General features: G+C 38.6%; 1 protein-coding gene across 2 annotated transcripts; it reads left to right on the top strand.

Moving 5' to 3' along the window:
• The first annotated feature begins 1,582 nt into the window (after positions 1 to 1,582).
• On the top strand, positions 1,583 to 23,818 carry LOC114468752 (transcription factor MafG). Of its 2 annotated transcripts, none has more exons than XM_028455809.1 (3): positions 1,583 to 1,763; positions 20,515 to 20,587; positions 21,543 to 23,818. In XM_028455809.1, the coding sequence occupies exons 1-3, from the start codon at positions 1,597 to 1,599 to the stop codon at positions 21,993 to 21,995; spliced, it is 693 nt and encodes a 230-aa protein (XP_028311610.1). In that variant the 5' UTR covers positions 1,583 to 1,596; the 3' UTR covers positions 21,996 to 23,818. The 2 variants fall into 2 exon arrangements, with proteins under 2 accessions (XP_028311610.1, XP_028311611.1); XM_028455810.1 differs by lacking the exon at positions 1,583 to 1,763 and adding an exon at positions 3,319 to 3,713.
• The last annotated feature ends 4,122 nt before the right edge of the window (positions 23,819 to 27,940 follow it).

The raw sequence follows: 27,940 nt of genomic DNA, 5'->3' as shown, positions 1-27,940 counted from the left end.
TAGGATAAAGGATGTCACTTTCCCCATTGATGTATAAGGAGTTTGTCATTACATAAAGCTTTAATTCAGTTATGGATAGGTGAGATGTGGATATCTGCAACTAAATTGTCTATCTACAAGTGCATTCTGACTTGTCATGATTCCAAATCAAGATATCTTCAACTCCCATCCATTAAAGATATCGTTAACAACATTTCTAGATCTCTTTAATCACTTTTTAACTAGTCAAATTGACATTATAGATATCTTGAACTTGAATTACGCCTAGTCAGAATGCACTTGTCGATACAGTATCTCTAAATGGAGTTACGGATAGTCATAATTTAGTTGCAAATATCACACACACACTGTTCCCTGGTCATCACGTCACTGGAGTGACCAAAAAGCACCACTATGTTCAAGCGACTCATCATGGGCGATTGAAGTGATTACAGTCGCACCTTTAGACAGTTGTAGTATCATATGGGAGCTTAATGTGACACTATTGTATTTTGGACTGCAACATTTTCTTTCAATTATACAGGATGACAACAAAAGGCTGTCGAAACACAATTGTTTGCTGCTTTGCGACTGCTGAAATCTTGAGCTTCTTGCAGGTCAACCATCCGCTGGTAAATATTTGAGCTGATAAGCAGATTTTCAAAGGGTTTCACAAACATTACATTGCATTATATTGGGCTGCAGGGGTGGACTGGGACAAAAATTCAGACCAGCCCACTACATTATTAGTAGCACTATGTAGAAGCTGTTATTAAGTCAGTGATGCTCAACATGTGGCTCTTTGTCTGCAATTCAGCTTTATTTATTTAGTGCAAATTACAAGTCATCTCAAAATGTCTTAATCTTTATTATTATTCCCCCAGAAAACCTTAAAAGGGGGAAACTTTTCAGACTGTAGCTACATTTTGCCGTTAAATATCCCTTTTTTTCTATTTTTGCAAGTTCTTTTTGACACTTTTATCCATTTTTTTTTGCCCACTTTTCATTCAAAGAAGGTAACCTTTGAAATACCACTTGTTTCCTTTTCCTCTACATTTGGCCTCTTTTTGTTGCACATTTTTGCCCTTTTCACACTCATTTGCCACATGTTTCCCTTTTTCACTATTGTTTGTCCATTTAAGCTACCCTTTGTCTGTACATACCACCTGGTTCCTATTTATTTGCCATATTTTTTGGCCACTCTTGACTGTTTTTGGCCTATTTTCACTCTTTTCTTGCCATTTTAGGCCACCTGTTAACATATCTGCCTCCACTCGGTCGTCAGATGGCCACTTCACCCCTGCTGGGTGTCAAACACACCACATTTTAAAATGTGTTAGTGAATTTCGGTGCCTTTTCACCCCATGTATGTTCACCTACCTCAGTACATCTGCACAATATGTTCATAAAGCCCTTTATCAAAGATTGTGCATATTTTCTGAATCGTTGGGTAATAAAGGACTAAAAATGTGTTGCCCTCGTCCTTAATGTTGATTTGTTGTAAACAATGCAACAATAGGAGGTGTTTTAGCACTGGTGGTGTGTGTGTGTGTGTTGCCCGAGGATCGCTCATCATGAATGAGGACACGTGACCAAACACGATGACGTCGTGGTTGGATGATACAAGAGAAAGGGGAGCACGAGCTGGCGTCTAAACGCGTCTGTCCGGGAGAGACTGTTGTAAGCGGAGCCGCTAATGTTCGCTCACCTTTATGTGGCTGTAACAGGAGGACTCTGACGGCTACAACTCCACAGGGAGGGGGGGCGGTGATTTTCACTGACAGGTGGGTCCGCGAACCGCTCCGAGTCCGTGTTATGCTGAGTGTGCATGCCTTCGTCTGAGAACCACACTGAAGTCAGCCTCTGATTCGTAGCTTTCGGTTTCCGTTTAAAGGGAAGTTAATAAGAGTCCAGATGTAGAATAAAACTCACGAGCTTTGCAAAATGAAGTTTGTGAAAAGATAACGAGGTCATTACGTGTGAATGAATGTGCGTGTGCCACACACGAGGTAGATTTGTGTCTATTATTCAACCAAAAATGTATTTTCAGTTAAAAAAACAAACAAAAAAGCTTCATTTTAATCAGAAAACTATGGGAGCCAATTCACGCCAGTGAAAAACCCCCAAAACTAGGAAATATAAACTAATTAGTAAAAAAAAAAAATCTGTCATAATTAAGAGTATCTCGTAATTATGACTTAGTATCTCTTAATAGATTTTATTATTATTTAACTTTTCCCTGTTTTTTTTTTTTTTTTTTTTTAAATACTGGCAGGAATAAGTTTCCATAGAAAATGTCTTTTTTAATAAAAGAAAAAGTGTTCAAATGCAAATAAATATTTGATGCCCCTCCAAAAATGCATAAAAACACTTTGTTCTTTGATTAAAAGGATGTTTTTTATTTATTTATTTTTTTTAATTGAAGTTAAGTTTTTGTGTTTTTAATTGAAAATACGTTTGTTGATCGATAAGAATAATATATTTCTTGATGCCTTGATTGGAACATATTTTGCCAAGTTTTTATCCACATTTCCCTGAAACAAAAACCAACAGTAAAAAGAAAAATCACGTTGTAACTTAATAGTAAGGATGCTATTATTTATGGTTAAATCAACAAAAGGTCATAGGGCTGTTACAGTGTTAGCTTTTGTAAACAAACACGTGTGAGAGCAGAAAACAAAAAGTGCTAAGCAGGGGTTTTTTTTTTTTTTTTTGTATATACATTTTAATGCTGAGTTGATAAAGCTCTGAATGGGTTTTTCATATATTTTGGTGATGATATCTGCCCAGTGAACATTTAGCCACTGAGTCTCATAATGTAGCAAAAATAAAAACTAGCTTACTGAAACTACCTTATTACACAATCCCTAATATAAAATTAAACATCTCAACATAGCTTTAGCTATAAAAGTCATAAAGCACCTGACTACCTTTGTAAAATAAAATTTAAAAAAAAGTGTTTATTTGAGATTTTAGTAGCAAACATGGTCTACCTGGTAAATGTTTCCACATAAGTAAACCATATTAAACACAAAATAAGATCCTTAAATGTAGAGTTGTGCTGAAACTTCCCCTCAATATACACAATAAAGGCTAACTTCAGCACATAGTCTGAGAATCTCAACACAGCTAGCTTTGGGTTAGCATGCTAGCGTTCACTCACATAAGTTATCATTAATTACATTCTGATTGTTTTAAAATGAAACTGTGACCAAGCTTTAAAATGCAGCTTTTAAGCAATACTGTTGTTTTTTTTGTTTTTTTTTTATGTATTTATCTGAGGCTGTGAGGGCAGGGGGTAACCGTAGTATGTTGACCTGCTATTCTCAGAGAGCAGCTAACCTTTTGTAAATGTGTGTAAAAACATGTCAGTTGGGGTTTTTTTCGGGGGGGTTCCGGACACGCTGTGGTGACTTCCCTCGGCTCGGGGAGCCGCTGTGACGGCGTCGGGGACAGAGGCAGAGCCCGGGGGTTTCCTCGCTGCCATGATGGTCTGTAGGCGGGGGGAGAGAGAGGTCGGAGAGTCGCGGAATGTCAAAGTCCGCGGTGCCCGCGTAGGGTAGGCTCGCCTCGGTGACTGAAAGCTGCTCCGTAGTCGAGAGAGACTCTCTTTCCTCTTTCACACGCAAACACAGCGATTCTCCTTCGCTTTGTCAACTCATGCTCTTCAAACCTGCTGCTTCATCAGCTCACCGAGCACAGCCAGCGGCTTTAGCCACATCACATCACATCAGGTCGGTCGCTATCATCTCCCTCTCGTTCCATTCCTCACAAAAGACCAGTGTTGATGTGGATGGGCTTTGTTTTTGTTTTGTTTTTTTGTGTGTGTGCAATTTCTGTGGATGCATTGGATTAATCAATTGTATCAAATTGATTAACCTCATGTAATACATAATGTATTCCATCTGCCGACACATAAGCACGAGATTATTGTCGTATCAGAGCCAGATAAATAAGTAGTGATTTATTATTATCATGCTGAATCATCACAGTGATGTATTATAAGAATCCTCCTCCGGAACATGGCACCATCGGACAAAGGTCTGCTGTGTGATAAGGGTCGATGCTTATCTGCAATCTACCCTTTATTTCCCCATCACCCCCCTCCCCATCTCTATATCAGTCATCCAGTCACGAGCACCAAGTGATGGCCACAATGCATTTATCAATAGCCACATCTGTATTCATGTGAGACTATGGTCTGTTTTTTAATGTAGCACTGTCATGGTGCCACAAACAGGGTGTCTGCACACCAACACTAAAGTCCTTAGTTGTCAAATCTATTCAGATAAGGCTTAATACATAGATATCATGCATCTGATTATATGATAATAGTTCTATAATAAGCACATGTGTGATGGGGGAATCACAGCAGCTTCTAATTTCATGAATCTTGTGTTTCTTGGTAAGTAAGTACAAGTACTCTCCCACATGTTTGTGTAATTTGCCACGGCTTACTTTTAACAGTTTTTACACGGTGCAACACTTCTCTTATTTTGGCGAGGCATATGCTCTTGTTTCTCTCTGTGTGACATGATGAAATTTGCCGCTTATTAAAGAACACACTTACAGAGGGAAGCAGGTAATTAATTATCCATGGAGAGTCTCAGTGTAATTTTGTAAAGTCACCTTGGAAACTATTAAATGCATGTAGGCAGAGAGAGAGAGGGGAAAAAAACAAAAAAAAAAAAACAGAAGTTGCCCATTCTTGCTCAGATATCCAACTTATTTCATCATCTGTGTTCAGGGGGCATTGAAGTGTGTTTAGCAGACAGGGCCGACCGTACATCAGAGGCATGGCTTTGCAATAAGGCGTAATGCCTATCTCTGCCCCTCTCTGCAGGTAACAAGAACAGATGATAGTCCTCGTAGTCCAATGGGGCTGCAGTGGTGTGCAGATGGAGACAGGGAGTGGTGGTGCTCAGCTACTAGATTTATCACCTTTCATTGTGCAAGCAGAGATAAAATAAGGCTGGATACCTCTGAAGTGAACCAAATGCACCGCGCTCACACACCCCTCTGGCGTTGCTCAGAAAGTGCCGTCAAAGTAGAGGCTGGAATGGGATGTGGGAGGTTGATGAAACACAAGGCAAGACTTCCCTGAGCACAGAGTAGTACAGTCTGACCATAAACGTTCGCCGTATGGCCAACTCAGCTGTGCCGAGGGAGAAGTTCCGCCTATTCAGGACAATTAATAGCCTTCAGAAAGGAACACAAATGTGGGATTTGTCCACAAAAGTGCTGCTTAAGCTCCACAGGGAAAGTGGAGATGCTTAGAAGGAAGGGAGAAAAGAATCAATATATACTTTTTTCATGCCATTTTTGCAAATTGAAGGCAATGTTGGTGATGAAACCTCCTGCAAGTGTAGAGTGGATTATGATTGCTTAGAATTGCGATATGCCCGCGCCACCGCTCAAAGTATTACTTTCATCCAGACACGGAAACAAGTGTGTTTGATGAATTTGAGTTTTGAGTTTGAGTTTTGCTTGCCATGGTCATTACTGCCTGATGTTTCCCCATTCTCCATGTCAGTATTAGACAGAATGAGAAAAGGCACAAAGCATTCTGGTAGTTGGTGTCTGTCATTCCTCCTACTTACAGTGAAACCTAGCTTCTATATTGTTTTTTTTATTTATAAAAGAAAAACAATGGAGCCATAGTGCCCATTCCAAGGAAATTATTTAACAATATATTCTGCACAGCGACAACAATCTTAGGACTAGGGATGGGAATCGAAAACCGGTTCTTTCCGAGAACTGGTTCCCAGTAATGCAATTCCGTGGAGTCGTTTGTTTGCTTGCCTGTAGATTCTGCTTATCGGTTCCTCTTATGTCTACGTAACGATAAACTCCCCCAGGTCCTGTATATTGTGTTTATGCTAGCACCAAGTGAAGCTTTTTCCACCATATAGTTGTTTGCTGTCCACTGCGGATAATCCACCTCCTCCACCCCAGCTGTGCTGTCCTCCATGCTGTGTTTGTAGTGTCTCTGTTACTACGCTACTGACTTCCGGGTTCTGTACACTCGCACTAAAGTTGCTTCTTGCACGGACTTTTCTTCCGAAAACACCAAACTTCAGCAAGAACACACACTTTGTCGCCAGTTTATGTCATCATAACAAGTAATCAGACACGGGAGGCGGACCGGTACTGATCGTTGTCTTTAGTTTGCTCTTTCACACACACACACACACACACACTTCTGGTGACGTCGACTGTAACAACCAGCGGACGGCGTCTCTGAAGGTCCATTTATAGAAATGTAAACAAAGACTAAGCTAAGAGCTTTACCGTTTAAATACATAACAATAAGTGCAGCTGAACTTTTGGTTAATATGTTCTTTCTAGTGTTGGATCAAGTTGTTCAAGTTCAAAAGGAGCACTGTAAATATTCTCAAATGTTTGTAGCCAAAATGTGTCATATGTTGTAATAATAATAATAATAATTCATCAATTTTATATAGCTTTTGTTTATGTTATTATCCAGTGAAAACAATCTATACCTGGTGGATTAAAAGAGAGCTGATATCCCTGCAGGAAATTAAAGAGACAAAGATAATATAATAAATAGTTAAAGCAAACAAATTCATTTATTTATATTCCCTCACCCATTGAGAATCAATAAGAGAATCGGTAAGGAATCAAATTGATAGTAAAATCAGAATCGCTAAATTCTTATCAATTCCCATCCCTACTTAGGAATGACGACCAGCTTTGTTGACATTCCCGTGCATTGCATTGTGGGATATGGAATCCCATAAATGGATACATAATAGTGTTTTCACTTCATTCTAACTGTGACTTTTTGGCTTTTTCACCAGACAAGGAAACAGTTATTCCCGTTATTCCCTGTGATATCAGAATGAAGTAAAAACGCCACTATGCACCTTTTTCCATGACTCCACATCCAACAATGCAATGCACGAAAACATGAGGCTTACACTACGGATTTACCTGATTAAAAAAAAATATTGAGGAGTGTGACGATATCTCAATACGGCGATATATCCCGATATTTTTCCACACGATCGATTATCGATATGCTCCCGTTAAGTATTGATTTTTTTTCTATTATTTTTTTTATTTTTATTTTTTTTTTCAAAACCTTTTCTGCTTGTCTTTTTTTTTTTTTTTTTTTTTAACTTGTCTGCACCTTTTCTGCTTTTCCATGAAAATGTGCAGGTACATCTTGGATGTGCCACTCATTGCTTCTGATGGCAATATCATTCTTTTTAGTGTGATTTTGATTTTGATGTTTAGCAGTGTTCAAATGGTCGTCTGGGTCACAGTGTGTGCACATCTCAGTATTATAATTTATTACAACTAACAATTTGGTATGATGAGGATGTTTTCAGATGGTTTGTTAATGCAGACAGTGTTTTGCCATTGTAGATTATTTTGTTCTCAAATGAGACTATTGAAAAACCTTGTGTAATAGACTAGTTGACTAGGAACTGTCAGTGTAGTCAACCAGGTGTTTTGTCACTTTGTTTGCATTGTATTTGAACAGTGGTTGGTTCTCAAACGTTTTTAGCTCAAGTAGCACCTTTCTCTTTGTGTGGAGTTCTCCTATTTTTTTCATATGTTGGTGTATATTTTACATTTGTTTTTGATTTATTACCAACCAAACCCCCTGTATCTATGTTGAGGAATTACTGCATTTTCTGTATTTTATTTGGGGCGGATTAATCTATCAAAATACAGGGCGTGCTGTGTGTTTCCCGCATATGTGTTTACCTGCCGGATTTCATTTGTACGGATGTCGCTGTTTTGACTGGTGAAGCTGAGCTGGTGAGTTAATGTGTAGATGTTAAACCTGTGTTAACTACCTTAAATGTTCATGTGTGCAGTTTATACAGTTGATATTATGTCCGTGTTGTTAATGCTGTGGGTGTGTTTGCTTTTATGTTTTAATGTCGTTTCAGTTGATTACCTGGCTGGCAAACGACACGGTTACTGTGCTAGTAATAGTTAGCGTTGCATGGAAATAAAACTGTTAAAAGACACCAATCCGATGTCCGAGCTTGAGTGACACACTTTTCACCAGTTAAGCACACCCTTTACGGTGGGAGTTAGAGGATTAAAGGTAGTTAGTCCAATAAAACCTTACACTCTTATTTCTGATTCCAAGTACGACTACAACAGTTTGCTCAGAATACTATGAAAAAAAACAACTCTAGAGCATAATGATGGAATGAATGAGTGATAACACACAATTTGAAAAAACACTGGTATAGAAAGTGAGATTTGGACAATATCTGTAAGGCTTTGTCAGATATTTATTTTTTACTTAGACCTCATCAGTCATTCATTATATTTTCAGCAGCACCTTGGCAATTGATGTTTGTCATTTTCAGGTAAAGCTGCTCTTTAATCAAGGCTCTCCACAGTACAACTTTGCATCAGGGCTCTGCTGTGCTGTGGTGTTTTCTAAAGTACTTATGCCACTAAGCTCCATGTGTTTGATGGTCGTATCACAGAGAGGCGTTTCAATAGAAGAGAGTAAATGAGAGCTTCACAGTGGTATTAATCAAATGTAGGAGTTGTTTTGTTTTTAAGCTTAATGTATTAAGTTGTTGTTTACCCTGCATGTTGGGAAGGCCGTGTTACGGTGTTCTAATGGCGAAGGGATACACATCAAATCCATATGCAATCAGAGATTGAAGCAAAGCTGCTGGATATTTTCCCAGTGTGTGGGTAGTCTGTAACCCTTACTTCCTCTGCAAGTATGAAGAGCTATTCTCTTCCTGTTTAATCAAGCCCTTCAGGCAAATTGTGTGGATGCTTTACAAGGCCAATGAAGTCTCCTCTTGTCTTCCTGCGAGCACCAAAATGCAAAAGAATGTTAAAAAGAGCTGCTATATGAGTAAGGAAAAGGACTGTATCGCAAACCAGTTTGGTTTGAGTCCATTTAAATAAGCCTCACATTATCAGTGACTTCAGAAAAGACAGAATCCCTGGAGGGCAATGATTCACTCTGAAAGACGTGAACTAGATGCACAATTTAGACATAAGTGTGCCACATGCTTTACCGTGTGGTTAAAGCTACTAAAATAAATACAAGACACTTTCCTTTTCTACTTCAAACTGCAATAATAGGTGTCTATGATCCCTGCTATTCTCTGCTACTGTTCTCTCTAACTCACTGATAGAAAAGCTTTTGAAGCAACACTTGGAAAGAAATAATGCTCGCCTGAGAGCGTATAGTAAAACTGTCAAAAAATAACAGCAACTAGAGTTAAAACTTTATTTTTTTCCCCATAGCAGTAAGACAATCAATGTGGCTCCAACTAAAAAAAAAATCACTTGAATCCACTTGCGTTTAAGTAATAATAATAATGGATTGGATTTTATATAGGGCTTTATCATAGACACTCAAAGTGCTTTACATAATTAAGACATTATTCTTTCACGCCACACTTAATGGTGGTAAGTTACTATTGTAGCCACAGCTGCCCTGGGCCGGACTGATGGACCATCAGTCCATCGGACCACCACCAACACTCACACACTACATTCATACTAGGCAATGTGGGTGAAGTGCCTTGCCCAAGGACACAATACCACTGGGGACAGATACCACTGAAGCGACTGTCCCCCACTGTGGCACCTGGAATTGTAAGTGGTCTCCCATCCAACTACTAACCAGGCCCAGACCTGCGTAGTTTCCGAGATTTAACAATATCGGGCAATGACAGGCTGGCATCGCCACGAGAAACAAACAAACACTCTATTTCATTGGTTCCTTTCATAAAACTCTGAAATCGTTTTATTTCAGTGTTAATATTTTTGTAATATTTACTTAAGCTTTTTATGTTGTGGTATTTGTTCATGATTACCTGTAGGGTTGGGCATCAAAAACCAGTTCCTAACGTCCGGTTCTTGAACCGTTACGAAGATGTTTGAATTTCGATTCTTTTTTCAATTCCTAAAAGTTTGTTTCCACGGTTTGCTCTGTTTGTTTACGCGGGGTTAGTATAAGGTGCGTTCAGAACGCGACTGCAGTTTGTGTGTATGTGTGTGTGTGTGTGTGTGTGTCTGGCTACGGTTTCAGTTTGGACCGCGGAGCAGAAGGGAGAAAGGAACTAATCCCAGTAAAAAGCCCAGTAAAACAATCACCAGGAATAAAAAGTTGCTCTCTGGTAAAGACAGTAGCTCTAACAACTGGTAAAATGATAAACTGGTGATATTACAGCCTATACATGCAGTACAGGTACGGTGTAGCCTGTTTCGTTTACCGAGGTCCGTGTGTGTTTAATAAGTCCGTGTGAAAGTCTGCATGTTTATGTTTCCGTCCATCCGCTCTTTTCATTATATCCATGTCTTTTAAGGCTCTTATTAAATAGTCTCGGCTGGAGTCCGGGCTGCCGCCATCTTGGATTATGTCATCGCCACAAGTCGCGCAAGCACAGAACGACCCAAATTAACTTCATCTTTCTCAACAAGAACTGTTGATTGATTTGTCACATGACTGCTCCAGGGTTTGAGTTTGTTTTATTTAGTTTCACATGTACCTGGGCTGTAGCTCTTTGTTTTTTACACTGCTGCCAACTTGTTTGTAGTTTTTTTTCAGCTGGGGACCTTTGTATTTGAATACCCTAGTTGCAGTACAGCAACCAATTTAAACTGTATCAACTCAGTTAATTCATAAAAATGGCCTGTGTAAAGGCTTTTTCCAATGAAAAAATTATCCTTGGAAATCTAAGACCCATTTACCTGCACAACTCAAATAATTGGAATTGAGAATCGTTTGGAACAGGAAGCGAAATTGAGAATCGGAATCAGAACTGTTAAAATCCAAACAATGCCCATCCCTAATTATGTGTAGTTTGTTACTTTTTTCCATTTTGGCAATAAAGAAAACTACAGTATTACGCATATAAATTATAGCTTATTTTGTATCGAAATACTTGTTTTAGGAGTTGCTGCTTTCACTACTTCTCAGAACACCATGAAAAGCTCAGTTAGATGAATTGTCCTTATGCGTCTTAACCCAGACCTTCCCCTAAACAAGCCACACTACAGAACTCACTCACACTGCTGTCTCTTAGAGGAGAAAAAGTGGAACATATTATGCAGCGGATTGTTAGTAATTGTCCCAGTCCCATTGTATTGTTTTTCCTTTTATGTTTTGTTGTCATTGTTCTTTTGTGTATTTGTATGTTTTTGTAGGCTTTTTTGTGTGTTTTTGTTGTTCTTTGTATGTATTTTTGTTGTCCCATTGTGCACTTTTTTCTTCTTCTGGGTATTTTGTAATATTTGTGTTGTTCTTTTGTGTATTTACTATTGATCTGTTCATTTGTGTTTTTTTTTAGTAATTTTGTGCATTTACTTTTGGGGCCGCTAGTTGTCCTAGTTATTTGTTTATTTTTTTTTATACCGATCTCAAAGCACCGTTATGTTATTTTAGCCTTGTGACATTTTGCATAGTTTTATTTGTTGTTTTTTTTACTGATGATAACAATGTGTTTCAAACATTATAGTATAGTATATATCAGGTTTTCCTGATTCAGCTTGAAATCATTTCTTACAGAGCAATGTTAGCAAAGTTGCCATATGAATTGGATCATTACTATTTTAGCAGTGCTTTAAACCTCCACCGGTCAGAAATAGTGGATTACTGTTTGCCCTCTACTACAGGCATATCACATTTTCCCTGTGAAAGCTGCTGAATGAATTTTTTTTTTTTTTCCCACTCCCTTTTTTGTCACACTTATTTCACGCTCTGTATACTTAGTGGTTAATAGCTTCCCTCTCATCTTCCTCATCATTCCTTTCTCTTCCATAGACACGCTCACACATTGTTTTCTCCATCCTCAAGTTTACACTCATCCAGTATCTCTGTCAGAAGGGTCTGATTTGTAATTTGCAGTTAAATGGTGCCCGACGTACGCAGCTTGGTTGGTAATTGACTTTGCTCAGCTGACGGCTGAAATGATTAGATCTGAATATCCCGGCAATATTTTCTACTTTGGATTGGAAAGAAGGGATTTAAATGTGTGCCTTCGACAAGTCTGCTAAGAAGGATTGAGATTGTTAATTTGAACTTGTTCTTGTTTTAAATGCTGGCTGATGACTGGTCATAAACATCTTAACCTTGGTTTTCTTGGCTGTAGAAAAGATGAGATTAGGGCTGGGATAAACAATTATTCATACGATTCATCTAACGATAGTTTTTTCCAGTCCGATTCGATTTGACTCGATTAGATTATCGATTATCTCCCGATTAATTGACTAAAAGTAATTTATACATGTTGATTTACATATCTAAAATGAAAAAAAAAAAAAACACGAATTCCTTAACATTGCAATATATGTTTATTGATCTTCAACTCAAAAGTTTAAGTGAGAATATAAAAGTACAAAGTAATGCATTAAGAGTCAGAGGTAGCGTTCATTAAAAAAATAAAAAGGCAGTGGGAGCCGGCAGCCTGTCATGGTATCTTTCCTGAATCAACAAAATTTAAAAATTTAAATTTTTCATTCACATGAAAATAACAACAACTTAAAGTTATACACTCTGCCACTCACATTTTTCTTCAACTCAAAATTCCAAATGAAAGTGCTTTTCCAACAAAAAACAAGATAGATAAATTGGAAAATTAACAAATAAATATGGGGTTTTATAATGTTCATTTTTTTGTTAAAAAATTACAATAATGATGACGTAAATGATCTTGATTAGAACATGAACTGAAAATACAAGGGTCAGTCTTGGTCTCACACTGGGGGGGAGGATGACACAAAATGATCAAAACTATAGAAATTAATCTATTTAGGAACCACTAAATACTGTTTTATTTCACTTATTTACAAAATCCGATTCTTTAAAATGTGTGTTATCACTCATTCATTCCATCATTGTGCTCCATATTAAAGTTTGGGAACCACTGGTGTAGAGAAACTTCTCACCCTGACTCAGGAAAAGAGCAAAGCTTTTTTTGTTCATATTTTAATGGTGAGAGCCATTTGATGTTATGCACTCGGTTGTAAAGGAGAATGTGTTTTTGTACGCTTGGTTCGGTGTGCTGCTGCTGCCGCTGATGTCACGTTTCTTCCTTGTCCCGTCGACGCGCTGCCGTCCGGTCACACCCGGGATAAAGAACGAGGTTTACGGGGAACAGCTACATTCGACAAACGAGTGCGTGCCTTGACTGCCTTCCACTTTTGAAACTTGGAGGAGCCACTCGTGTTAGTTGTTCTCCGGCGCCGCCACCTTTGTTTGGGTCAGACGACGCATCGGCGCACATATTTTGCGTCAGCGTGTTTTTTGCTTCGGCATCATCGATTACGTGCCCCGGCCCTAGACGAGATGGAATTTTCAGGAAGTGCAGAACGATATGGTGCTAAACAGTAGTAGTGGTACGATAGAGAAAGTTAATGATACGATACGATAGATGATCATAGTCCCACAATAACCATCTGACATTTTGAGAAGGGAATACAGATACAAAAAGATTGGAGTTGGAATAAATAACAATGCTTTTATTTTACTTTAACTCTGGGCTTGGTTACCTTTTCAACTCAATAGGAATATTAAAAATATATATAAAACAGACTTCTAAGATGAAAACTAACTCATGCCATCATAATGACATGAACTTTGCATCACAACTTAATTTTAAATATCAAACTAGAACAACCTACACATATCAGATTTAAGGTACGGACATGTTTAGACCTTTAGGCAATGACTGTGTGTCCTGTAGTTGAAAAGACAAACTTGCTTGGGACAGAAAAATTGATTGAAATATGTGTATCGTATTCCTTTAGCCATTGTCATTTCAGGAGGTGAACGGCGTCACATTATGTGTGAGAATTTGTCCCAAAATATGTATGTAAGTTAGAGTATCTTTCTGCTAAATTTAGTTTAAAAAAAGAGTACAAATAATGGTTTAAAAAAATATAACAATAGCAAGAATGTCATTTCCATTTCATGAAGTGAATTCCTTTTTTTTTCTATTATTTTTCCATGATCACACGATAAAGGGAATCGTGGGTGCCCCTGATTCCCTTTAATGGTTCCTGTTCTCACTTTGACTTTTATATTAATTTTCAAGATTATAAAAGTTATTTTTTAATTAATTGCTGTAGAGCCAGAACACCACTGCTAGTTTAATATGACTAAACCATTGTTAAACGCCTGTTTACCTTACAATGTTATTTGTTGATTGCTAATGCTAAATGCAACTAAATGCTTCAGTATCCACCCCCAAATGTGTGGTTAAATATACTTTACTGCCAACTCATTAAATACTTCTGTCAGAGAATGAAAAATCTGAATGTGCCTGTGCAATTTTGGTAACCTGTCCACAGGGTGGATATGAGTGTGCGCGTAACTCAGACAATCCAGTGTCATATCTCAGCAAACCCCGTCCGTCCTTCCCAGCTGTGCTTAGTATTCAGAGAGCAGGCGTTGTCGTAATCTGGATTCCGTGGCAGCTTGCTGGGCTTTTTGTTTGCTCTTATGGTCCTGGTAATCTTGTTACACTGCTGTCAAGTGGAGCTGCCTCCCCTTGCAGCACTGAACCTCACCACATTCCACCTCCAATACCAGAGATCCATCCCTCCTCCTCCTCCTCCTCCTCCTCCTCCTCCTCCCTGCCCCCACCAGCCCTACCGCCATTTTAAGGGAGCTGTTGATGGAAGAGCCTTGATGTATCCTCGAAGAACCACCTCCCAAGCATCTTTATTCAGCCTCCCACCCCACTTCCCCCTCTGCCACCTTAGGCGAGGAACAGCTGTGATAAATATTCATCAGGGAGGGGGGGGGACGTGTATGACACAGTGTGTTGGAAGCTGTAGACGTACCTCTATACCCCAACGCTAATGGTGTCCATCCTTGGCATCCTCCCCTAGAGATATTCACAAAGGATGAGATCATTAAAGCATGCCACAGGCTCAAGGCAAGACCTTTCATGTCAGATCAGCATTTATCGCACCAGAGGTTTGTTTTTTTTTTTTTACTTTTCAAGCATCATCCAAAGTTGACCCTTTACAAGTTCTCCTTGCTAGATTTAGATGAACAAAGACAGTTTTTGAAGGTTGAATGTGTTGCTCTTGTTGTGTTAGTTCAACTTCACAACTTCCTAATTGGCACCTTGGTTTTTGGTCCTTGCTGAGATCATGTTTTTTCTCTCTCAACCTCTTCTACTAGAACTCCCCCAAATGTGTCGACCATGCACTTTACACAAGGCTCTCTCTCTCTTTCTCTCTTCTTTTCATCTCAACCTCTCTCTGTTTCTCTTTCTCTATGCCAGTCTCTCAACGTTCCCTTTCTCTGGGTGACCACACTCAGCATTTTCTATTTCCTGTGGGTGTGATGTCTCTCCTCTACAAGCAATCAGCTCTGATTTGTCAGCGTTCTTCCAGGCGATTCATAAAAATTCAGCCAGCATCTACAAAAGACGTCTTTGTCCCCTCTCTTGCTGTGATCCAAGCGACTGCTTTTTTCCTGCTGCTCCTTTGGCTTCTGGCACACAAAGACATGAAAATCAAAACAAATCCCTCCAAGGCGTCACATGCCTTTAATGCTCCTCAATTGGGACTGTTTTAAATGAATTTGTCCTGTGCAAGCTGCAATCTGTATAAACAAAATGACAGGGGTGTTTGTATTTTCTAGCTTCTTTGTGCGTTTCTAAGCCTCTTTGTCTGAGGTATGACATGCCTGGTAGTGGAAGGGAGCAGCTGTGCATTGGACCTTGTGTGTTGTTCTGCCATGCGCTGTCATTGGAAGCCATCTGCAATGAATTCTTAAAGCACTTTTTCCACAGTATCGTACGGTAAATTCCCAGCATGCCCAGCTAGGCCTTGGCAACACATCAAGATTCAAGATATATCAAGTGTTCCATTATCACCTATATCAATATATTTATATTCTTAAAGCTTATTTTGTTTTAAAATACTTGTTATAGGAGTCGCTGCATTCACTACTCAACAGAACAGCATTAAAACACAGTTAGATGGATTTCTGAGTGCGTCCTAACCCAGACCTGAACATGAACTCACTCACATGTGCTGTCTCTTATAGTAGTCTGGTCTGTTAGGGGAAGAATTGTGTAAATTTGTCTATAAGCATGAAATCTGGCATACTTGTAGTTTTTGACCTGCTGAATTAAAATCTGGCAGGAGCCGGAGCCAATTCTCAATGGGGTCGCCATATTGGACAATTCAATATGGCGTTTTTTTTTTGTTACAAGCCAACTAAAAGTCATTAGTCATTGCATTTATAAGGTTCTGGACCTGAGGTATTCTAAATATGATGCCTATTTGACGGTAACCTCGACTAGCATCGCCATATTGGAAAATCCAATATGGCCACCTGTGAATATTCGACATTGAACATTAACATCCAAAAATATCTTTATTTTACAACATAGAAGCCTGACATCCCAGATCAAGGTATCCTTAATTGATCAACCAAATCAACTGTTTGTTAATAAATTAGCCTGTGTAGCTTTTTTCATCAGCAAATTTAACCGGTCAGACTGTATTTAAATGAAAATCATCAAGATTGACATCATATACACCATTTTGAGAAACAATATCGAGGTATGAGTTTTGCTCCATATCGCCCAGCGCTATGGTGTCTTCCATGTTATTCCACACAGCTGTGTGACGGAATACGACGCCTCAGCTGGGACAATCTGTCACCTCTCTGCATTTTTAAGACACTAGCAGTTGCCGAACAATGTTGGGTCCTCGCTGTCAATGGGGCAAATAATGAGCTTACAGTGAAATTTGAAAAAAACAGCCTCTTTTCCAGTCCCCCATCCCAGTAGCTATTAGTGTAGTACTTTCCTGTCTTTGTCCATTATCTTTGCATCATCAGGCAGATAATTATCCCATTATATTTTGCATTTGAGGTTCAAATGCTTACTGGAAAATGAGTCACCATAAAAGAGCAGAGAAAAGTAGGTATTACTATCAGACTGCTATTCATAGCCAGACCCTCAGGGATAAAAGTATCACATTGAAAAAGTCCTTCATGTAACGACAAAAGGCTTTTTTTTCCAAACGGACATCTGTCACCTTGCTGTTTTATAAGGACTTTGTCAAATGGAAAACATCAAAAATTCAAGTCACCATCTGACCTTGTGTAATGTCCCTCAGCACGTGTGATAGTGTCGTATTTAGGTCATTTTTAACAAGCCAAGCCAAGCGTCTGTCTCTCCCTCTTTGGCTCAGGTGACCAATCCACCTGTAGTACCCCTTGTTGTTGCCATGGAAATTGCCTGGCCATCTTATTGCATGCCTGCACCGCAGAGCTTTCCTTCCCATTTGCTGAGGCTCTCCACACATTTACATACAACTGATAACAAGCCTTATTGGCACAGGGACTCTAAATCAATGCTCAGCGCTCACCTTGATATAATGTTTTTTTTCAGGCTCTGTTTTGGTTTGTATTTTTTTGTTTATTCACTGTTTTGATGTTGAAAACTTTGAAGAGGCTTTTTTTACATTTGTTTCTGTGCTCAGTACAAACACTTGCTGCCGGGCTATGTAAATCAGCTTACTGAGGCAATGTGCTGGCTAGGCTGACTGTGGTGGGTGCTAATGTCGCTGACACAGCATTTACTGCCTGTGGTGTGAAGCACCGCGGGCTGCAACTGCATCTGTGCATGTATCTGCCCGAGTGCTTATCCAATGACCAAGCTCAGGAAACATGGTCTTTTCTCTTTGTTTAAAGTATTAGGATAGATTTCTGAGCACATGCACTGTTTTGCTAGCTGTTTCCTCAGATCTGATGAAGAGAATAAACTGCAGTGCAGCCTGTTGTTACCCTCGATAGTTACTGAGCCTCTGCAGCAGTTAAGGCTCATCCCCTTTTTCATTGATTCTTGAGATTATTGTTGGGCACTGGCCAGCTCTAGACAGGTGTGACATTTTCTTGTGAAGTACACCGGGTTCCCGCTGATCCTTAAAAATGTCAGGGGACATATTATGAAAAATCCACTTTTGCATTTTTTTTTAACACAAATTAAATAACTAGAGTGTCCTTACGGCACACAAAATGTGAAATAAATCCATGAAATCCTTTGCTTGTGGTCTGTGTAAGTCTTACAACAGAGAAAATTGCTCCGTTTCAAATTTTCAACATTTGTGATGTCACAAGTTTCATCAGGAAAGAAAAGACCCACCCCTCTGCTGGTATCTCCACCCCCAACCTGATGAAAACTTCTGCAGAAGTCTGCCATTGTTTTTCTCGCTAACGAAGGAGTGATGGCTACCGGTAAAACTATATACAGAACTTGCCTGCTGCCCGTGCCGCGCCTCCGCAGTGAACATACACTGTAGTGTAAGCTTTTTTTGTTCTTGCGGAGGTGTACTCCGCTCTTGTGGTTTCCAGTGCATCTTGTTCGGCACACTATGCAGCACCAGGGAGCAGTCACATTTTTAGTACCTGTTACATTGCCTCGTTTTGCTGATCTGACGTGTTTGTGACACAATGTGATCCAGCGGTTGGATAAAATAAATGATTATACACCTTAAATGCACTATTCCTGTAGTTAGAAGAGCAGAGGAGGAGGAGGAAGTGACGTAGCAGCTTAACACTCCGGTGACAATTTGAATGACTGCTGCTGCAGCTGAGATAAACACAGACTCTGAAGCGCTGAGACGGCCTCACAATGACAATAGTAGGTGAAAAATGGCATAATATTTTCCTTTTAAAAGGCATTAAATTCATGAATCTAAAAATAAGGCCTTAATTGTCATTAAAATGTCTTAAATCAATGTTTCAAAAGTCTTACATTTTAACACATAAGTATGACTTTATTATTGTAATTAGTCTCACATTTCAAAATAAATGGTAACATTTGTTTTTTTTTTTTTTTAAATGTATAAACAACATGGGGAAATTTAATTTTTTTGTTTTTTGTTGCTATTTTTCTCATCATCTTGTGTTTTTTTTGTCTGGTTTTTATTGTATATTTTACTATCATTTTGTGTGTTTACTTTGGGGGTCGACAGTTGCACGTTTGCACTAAACACGAGAAAAAAATACCCTAACCCTATGTAATTGATTGATTGTGTTTACTGTGGAGAATTTAATTTCAAATGGCAATAAAAAGTCTTAAAAAGTCTTGAATTGTATTTGACTAAAGCTGTAGGAACCCTGGTACGGTTGGCTCTCACGGTCTAACAACATGCATGTTAGGACAATTTGTCTCTTTTCTTAATGGTCCTCAACCACTGACCAGTTTTAATGAAAAAATGCATTTATCTCCACAGTGTGACAAGACAGCCCCCTGTGCTACACTTTGTGACACGGCTTGCATGGTTGAAGTTAATAGCTCTGGTTGGATAGGTACTTACTGTGTAATTCCATGCCACAAACATCCTGGAAAGTATAAAAGTATCAGGCTTATTATCTCTGAACTGCCAATTTGTGTCAATGTGAGTTGAGGAGGGAAAGAAAATGAAATGTTCCTAAATGTGCCATGAAAATGAGCTGAACACGAGTCCCAGAATTGTGGTACTAGACTGCTGGAGAGTTGGCTGTTGTTTCGGTACCCTGTTGACATTAAAGGCAACTTTCTACTATGTGATACCTTTTCAATTCCACACAACTCTACTCAGTTGTGGTATCAAGTTCTATTTTCAAGGTGGCTTTTTACTATAAGATATTCTTATTGTTCTCTGTTAGGTCCAGTTTTTGTTTGCAAACACAGTGAAGTTCTCTAAAGCCAACGCACACACACTAATATAGAAGATGGTCTAGGGCTGGGGGATATGGACCAAAACTCATATCTCGATATATTTTTTTTCTCAAAATGGCGATATACGATATAAATCTCGATAATTTTGATTCAAAATAAGTCTGACCAGAAAGAAAATTTAGGGTTAAATTTGTTTTATATAGTGTTTTAAAACAAAATAAGCTACATATATATGTATGTGTATATACATATATATATAGGCGATATTATGATTTTCTATATCGCCAAAATATCTTGAATCTTGATATATTGCCCAGCCTTATTGTTAACTCAAAGTCTTACCAGAAAGACAATTCTAGGTTAAATTTGCTCATGCAAAATGCCACACAGCTGCACAGTATGTGCCACTTTTGTCTTCTTCTCCTATAAGGGACAGCACGTGTGAGTGAGTTCTGTCGTGTGACTTGTTTAGTGGAAGGTTTGGTCTAACTGTGCTTTTCATGCTGTTATGAGAAGTAGCAAAAGCATTGACTCCTGAAATGAGTATTTGTATTTTAATACAAAATAAGCTATAAAATAAAATAATATAGATATAGGCGATATTGCAATTTACTATATCGCCAAAATAGAAATATTGGTATATCTTGAATCCGTGGTAAATTTGTTTGTTTGGAAGCCCATTCCCTTTCTGCTTGTTTAGTCCCAGCTCAGGTTCTTATTGCAGTATTTACTGTTCCACTAAGAACAGATCTACAGTAAATGTCTTTTCTGAAATAAATTGTACAAACCCATGTTGTGATTAAAAAAATGTAGGTGTGTTTTTTTTTTTGTCAAGTATTGCTGATTTTCTTTTTGTTTTTAAATGTTTTCACAGAAGAACCAACACTGCAGGTGGACCCTGCTATCGTGGCATGACTACTACAAACAAGGGAAACAAGGCCTTAAAGGTACCGTAAATAAAAATGGTGTTACCTGAATGGACTAATTATAGTAGTGTCTCCAATTTTCCTTTTCAAGCTGTCCCAAATTCTGTTTCAGGGTTGAATGATTTCCACGTCACATTACACTTTCTGTTTCCTGTCCGCTCCATCATCTTTCCCTATTTAGATGACTTTACTGGCTATTAAACTTCCCGAAAACCAGACATACTAAACAGAGTTAATAGAGTTAATAACCGTCATTAATTTTACATATTATGTGCCTCAGATCACTGATTCTCAAACTGTGGTACGCGGGCTCAATCTAGTGGTATGCCAAATTAATTTAGTTTGATTCATTATTTAAGTACAGTGTTTTATTTTCCTATATTTAAACAAAGTGTTACTGTTTAAACTGTGTGTAATGTTACAGTAGCCAACAATATTCAATATATTTGTTAAATAAAACCTCAGTCTTGTTTTTAATGAATGCTTAGGCCTACTACGCTACTGTATTTTAATTTTGGTCATTATGGTGGTACTTGGAGAGTGATGAGGTGATACTTGGTGGACAAAAGTGTGAGAACCACTGCCTCAAATGATTCCAAAACTTTCAGCCACCCGTTTATTGGGAAAAGTACCCTGTAAATGTGTGATATGGTACCAAAACATTATTTGTGAAACCCCAACCAAACCCCACGCAGATTGGAGATGTTTCTGCCGTGACGTGTCACCAGGTAAAATGACCACCAGTTCAGCTAATACACCATCAGCTAAACCCGCCTTCGTACCAGTGCCTTTTCAAATTTGAATGCAGTGTTAATAATTAATAATCACAACATGTTAAAACACTTCAGATTTAGCTTTGCATTTATTTTCAACCACAGGATAGCATGATCACTAGTGTCACCGTAACACGTAGCAAGATTTTGATCTGGATTATCGGTGGATTTGGACGTATTTGTCCACATTTGTCTTTTTGCAGGTGAAGCGGGAGCCGGGGGAGAATGGCACCACCCTAACAGATGACGAGCTAGTAAACATGTCCGTGCGGGAACTGAACCAGCATTTACGAGGCTTAACGAAGGAGGAAATACTGCAGCTAAAACAGCGGCGGCGCACGTTAAAAAACCGCGGCTACGCTGCCAGCTGCAGGGTGAAGCGCGTTACCCAGAAAGAAGAGCTGGAGAAGCAGAAGGCTCTGCTGCAACAGGAAGTGGACAAGCTGGCCACAGAGAATGCCAGTATGAAGGTGGAGCTGGACGCTCTACGCTCAAAGTACGAGGCGCTCCAAAGCTTCGCCAGGACTGTCGCTCGCAGCCCCGTCACTTCAGCAAGAGGCCCCATGGCTTCTGTCATCGGGCCCCTCATCCCTGGTAAAGTAGCCGCCACCAGCGTCATCACCATCGTCAAATCCAAAACCGAGGCTAGGTCGTAGTAGCACAGTAGCAACACCACATCTGGAAGACTTTCTTCATGAACCCAGACAGTGCATTGTAACATACAAGGGGAGACAGGGGTAGTGCATTGGTTTCTCACAAGCATTTCACCTCCAAATTTGATCCTAGTGTACTATGTACTGATTTGTATACATACTGTATGCATATAATTCAGAAACCACATTTGGCAAATCTAAGTTATTATTGTTTTTTATTCATGTATAAAGTGACCTCCTAGTTTTTTTAAAGTCAAGGATTTGTCTGGCCTTCATTCTCACTATTTTTTTGACTGATTATTGGTTTCAAGTATTATAGTATTATAGGAGAGAGTCTTTCCATCCTAAAATATGTCATTTTAATAATCTTAAGTTAAAAACAAGTTTAAACCAGCACATTTCTCATCATTAACCTTGTTGCTTGTTACTTTGCACTGTAAAAAAAAAAAAATATATATATATATGTATATATATATATCAAATGAACACACCCTCTTGGTTTTAAAGCTACTGATTGGTCCAATTCTTTGGCCACCTGTCAAGAAGATAAGCTTGAAAAGATGCTCCCATATGCAGCATTGATTTCTGTTTCATGCTCCCTGGCAGGCTTCGGCAAACTTGTCATGATAAACAAGACTAGTAGAAGCAATAATATACGTATGCACTGAAAATACAAATAGTTCCTGCATATTTTATGGTGAAGTAGAAACGTTAAAACAGGCCATGTGGAACTGTGTGCCATTCCAGTATGAAAAGCATCTTCTACAATATCAGAAAACCTGAATGTTATAACAGTTATATCTTCCTGTTTTGTGGGAACAGCGAAACCTACCGTACAAAACTTTGTCTTTTTTTTTTTTTTTTTGAAGATAGCTTGGCACAGACAACAAAAAAACTCTTTTTGTTTGAAAGTAACGTATTTCTTTTCTTTTTTTTTTTTGCAGTTAATTGTTGGCAGGGCCACCAGATGTTTCCAAAAGAAGTTCTTTACACAAGCTTTACTGTTTGAACTGTTAAAAGTGTAGAAAAGATTGTCCTATGATGAGTTGTTGTTTTTTCTTACTTAGTAGAGTACCTTCCATTGTTTATAGAAATACAGAAAAAGAAAAGAAACAAACAAACAAAAAAAAAAAAACAACAACCTGTGACATCATTTTTGCAATTGTACCGAAAGTGGCTTACTATTGAAGTCTGATAGCTTTTTTTCTAGTGACTAGGCGCGTACTGTGGGGTAGCGCGTGACGTGACGTGTAAGTGACAAGTTGGCAGTGTCGTTCACTGTATAGATGTCAATGCTGTGCTATTAAAACAAATCTGTAGAGCTAAAGTAGGTGGTGTAAACAAGGTCAGTCGTCTTTTTGTGAGTGTTGGCATCTTCGATATCCTCCGCTTCCTTCGGTGTTAGTTAGGAGTCATACAGTCGTTGAGAGTTTACCACGTCGAGCTGAAACCAGGCTCAATGCGATGCAGAAGAATGGTTGCACCAGGTGTCGGATGCCCTATAAACATACCTCTGTCAATTCAAGGTAAAATTCTTTTATTATTGCATCGCATTGAATCACAAGTTGGTTAATGCTCAAGTGTTATGCTTTTTTTTTTATATTCGTTTGTTCTTTCAAGATCTTACCAAACTGTGCAGTTTCTTGAGGTCGTTGAAATGATTGTACCAGCACCACTCCTGTAAATTAACTTTTTTCTTTGTGTCACATTGAAAGCAGTTGGGTTTGTATGCACTAAGATTCGGTATGTTTTGCTCAGGACAAAACAGGTCAACGCGGGGAAAAGAAAAAAAAAAAAAGGTTCAGGATGAAAAGACTCCAGTCAAAGATGACAGCTTTTATTTTTTATTATTAGTTTTTTTTTTTATTAAACATGTCATAAAGGGCTTCAATCCACACACAGAAAGAGACACACAGCAAGTAGAATTACAATCAGCAACAGCCGTCAGCAGCGCTCCTCCTGTGCCAAGCGTTGCGTCACTCCTTGGTCCTCTCAGAGGAATTCCAAACTCAAGCACTTTTACACGTCAAGGTGAAAGTCCCCGTGTAATGACATTACAAGAATGCACTTCATCTAGATCTCACGGTCCTGCTGGTCAGAACGTCTCCACGGTGTCGAGAGCGAGGTGTTAATCTGCAGTCGGTGTCAAAAGTTACGCCTCAGCACAATTCATGTGCCAGAGATCTGGATTCTGCCCGTGCCGTCTGTGAAGCTAATATCCCCATACGTGCTTGGCTAGCTGCATCGACTGGTTAACTGTGGGAACATTCTATATCTGACTCTTGACATAGCCCAGTATTGATGTTGGCGTCTTTATTGCTGTGGCCGTCTTGTGGAGTGAGTCTTATTCGTGTCAAGTGTCTTTAAGGTGTTCGAGTGGCACTGTTGACCAATCTTTCTGTCTCCTCTGGAGACACAGACTCCTATCTCTCACTCACATACAGGTGTATAGTATGTAGCTAGGTAATATTGACCATTGTGAAAAAGTGACCCTTAATATGCAACTCAGTGGAAAGGTGTGAAAGAGTAGATGTAAGAATAATCAATATTGTCAGAGTTACAATGGTCTGTTATTTAATAGTTCTTGATGTTTTGCAAAACTTTTTCTTTGTTTTTTTTTTTTTTTTTTTTTTGTAAAACGTGCGTTTTCTTCGTCAGATGTTTTTTGCATCCATGGAAGTGAAAGAGCAATCGGCCCTTGCTCATTGCAGCTAACGTGTTAGAAAAGGGTTCAAAGGAAACTTGGGACAGTTGCACTCACGCCTTACTTAAATCCTCTGCTCTTAAATTAGCTGAATTCCAGATCCAGATGCTAACCTTGGATGAAAGGTCCTGCTTTTGTAAAGACTTTGTGCACTAAGTGAACGCTACAATAGATTCTGTCACAAGGGCCACTTGCAATATCTTTTATTTGTTGTTGTTGTTGTGGTGGTTGTGTTGTTTATTTTTGTATACCCTTGCGTGAATGTTTTAATATTTGTTTGTGTGTGTGTGTACAACTGAGAATCCTCTGCTGCTACACAAGTTCTTAGCGCTCACTGTTCTGTTGTCATTATGTGTGTTTTTGACGTTGTTGTTGACACTGTAATATGTTCTGCAGGATTAATTTATAATAAGTTATGGCTCTTATTTTTTTTTTTTTAAGGTAATGTGTTAGAGGATAAATATGAGCACTTGTGTGGCAGTGGAGTTTTAAGCTCTCAAGACATTTGCTCTTTTTCCACAAAACTCTGCTTTGTATGAGGTGGATTGTGCAGGTTTTCTTCCTCCTGTTCTATGGGGTAGCTTTGTGTTCCAAATGTATACGAGTCTGATTAAAGCGAGTGATACAAAGTGAATCTGTTTACTTATTTTTTTCTGTATGGGTTGTAATAAAAATATTGCAGTAATTTGTATGAAAACAGACAATAGTTAATTGTAACTATTTATAAATTAAATTATTGTACTTTTTTTGCAAACTGTAGATAAGTACTATGTATTCATATATACAGTTACAACTGTGGATTTAATCGTGGTTCTCTGAGGTGTTTAAGTTATTGATGTATATATTGTATGTTTGTTGATACAGCTTTCTTTATTTTCTATAAGACCAATAAAATGTTTTAAAAAACAATGTAACTGGATTGAGTTTCTACCAGCTCTAGAGGAATTGGGTTTTGTCATTAGAAGTGGTGCCATTGACCCACTTTGGTACTTGTAAAAATAAACTGTCGGGGAAGGCTTCCTCCCATCCAGGGTGGGTTTTTAGAAGACTGCCATCATTTAGATGGCACATTTTCATTTTCTGTGATCCAAAAAAAGCTGTGGGGCGACCCACTTCAGCTAACCTCGGTGGAAATATTTTTGGTCCGACACGACTAAAACATTAGAGTCATGAAGGATGTCTAGGTGTTGCTAGTCCTCGTTTAGGAAGAAGGCTGAGTTAGTCATCCCTGCTCTCCACGGAGCTCCTATAAACCCCTTTGTCTCAGGCCGCCTCATCAAACATCCGCCAGTTCACGTGTCTTGTAAGAGAACATGAGGAAGTAAAGAGACAGATGGCAGATGACAAGCTACATCTAAGCACTTCATCCTGTAGGGTGTGTGTAAACCCCATGGACGTTGTTTTCCTGCTATAGCCTGAATAAAGAAGGCCTCTACAGGTCTGAGTGACCTGTGCCTGAAAAAAACAGCTCCTCTCCCTCCTCAGATGCCTGCCCCAGACAAGCGGGTGGCCTCAGAAGAGTTGATTAATATGGTGTGAGCGTTTCAGGTGATCTGGTGCGTATCTAGGACAGCATTCTTCATTTTCACCCAATTCTGCAGCAGGTGCGTGGCCTACTTTTTAGACCACCTCTAGCTGTACAGCTAACGCCGGCTCTCTCTTTCAATCACTATCTTTCCACCACACACACATTGTTCTTTTTTTAGATATACCAGGGTTCCCGCAGATCCTTAAAAAGTCTTAAAAGGCATTCAAATTCATGAATCTAAAAATAAGGCTTTAATTTTCATTAAAATGTCTTTAATCAATGTTTTTAAAAGTGTTACATTTTAACACATAAGTATGATTTTATGACTGTAATAAGTCTCACGTTTAAATAAATAAATGGTGAAAAAAGTTTAAAAAAAAACAAAACAAATAATTTACCGTAACATCGCGCAATCACGACAGCGCAACCAACTACAAAACAGTGACGTGGTTGCAGCGGGATTTTCAACCACATGAGGAAATATACATTTAAATTAAAAATAATATATATAGTTTATTTTTTTATTTATTTTATTTTTTTCTTGGATTTTCTTAATGCTTTTTACTTTTTGTATTTTTGTTGTTTCATAGCTTTCTGGCTATTTTTTTGCAGTCATTTTGTGTGTTTTGAGTAATTTTGATTATTTTAATCTGTTTTTATTTTTGTGTGTGTGTGTGTGTGTGTGTGTTTTACTGTCATTTTGTGCATTTTTGTGTGTTTCCTTTGGGGGAAACCAGTTAAACGTTTGCGCTAGACACTGGAAATAATTGACCCTAACCCTATGCAATTGATCTTTTTCTCCAATTGTGTTTACTGTGAAGTCAGTCTTAAATTGAATTTCAAATGGCAGTAAAAAAAACTATTAAAAAAGTAATGAATTCAATTTGACTGAATCTGTAGGAACCCTGTGTACACCAAGCAAGTGATTCACCTCCAACACTTCTTGAACCTAATTAAATGTTAACCCAAGGACTGAATGTAAAACTCCAAACCAAACCAAAAAAGTGCCATATATTTATTTTTTTTTCTTGTTGAATGTTACTGAAGATCTGGTGCCCCAGTGACCCAGCTGGAAGCAACTGTGCTCCTGTTTGGTGGAATATGGCCTTTGGTTTCCCTCTGCTGGCCCATTGCTGTATGTGTTAGAGCTTTTTATTTTTCCACCAGATGACACCACATTCTCCTCACTGATGGATTCCCCTGCCTGATGCACTCACGTCAGCAAAATCGACAAAACCTGCCTTCAGCATGTATTGGGAAATTAATAGAAAAACAATGTGTGACTGCTGAAAATGATGCTGTTGCTACAGCATCATTTAAGTAGGACTGGCTAAAGGTCACATCAAGGTCATTCTTTAAAAGAAGCTGAAAAACAGTTTTACTTCTTTGATTTGTCGCTCTAAAGCAGCGATTCTCAACTGGTGGGTCGCGGACAGCTCGTCAAAAATAAATACTTAATGTCTCTCATGTTGGACCTGTCTTTTATTTTGAAAGAAACTTCTTTTGACAGGCATGCAGTGAAAAAGATTGCATATGTGTGTTTTCAACAACTGTTTTTTTTAAAAAAAAAAAAAAAATTATAAATTGGGTGGTTGAATTCTAAAAAGAAAGTGGGTCACGATATAAAGACTGCGGGAAAATGTGAATCTAAGAATACTGATTGATTACTTTTGTATTGGCAACATGTTTTAATTTAACGTTCGAGCCGGTAATTTT

Source organism: Gouania willdenowi, chromosome 8, assembly GCF_900634775.1.
Source record: "Gouania willdenowi chromosome 8, fGouWil2.1, whole genome shotgun sequence".
In the NCBI taxonomy this organism is placed as follows: domain Eukaryota; kingdom Metazoa; phylum Chordata; class Actinopteri; order Blenniiformes; family Gobiesocidae; genus Gouania; species Gouania willdenowi.
The sequence above is the reverse complement of the archived record's forward strand: the minus strand, read 5'-3'. Positions and strand labels throughout refer to the sequence as shown.

Coding starts and splice junctions, on each gene's coding strand:
- LOC114468752 (XM_028455809.1), top strand. CDS start 1,597: ATGATACAAGAGAAAGGGGAGCACGAGCTGGCGTCTAAACGCGTCTGT. Junction 1,764..20,514: donor GCGGTGATTTTCACTGACAG/GTGGGTCCGCGA, acceptor ATGTTTTCACAG/AAGAACCAACACTGCAGGTG. Junction 20,588..21,542: donor AGGGAAACAAGGCCTTAAAG/GTACCGTAAATA, acceptor GTCTTTTTGCAG/GTGAAGCGGGAGCCGGGGGA.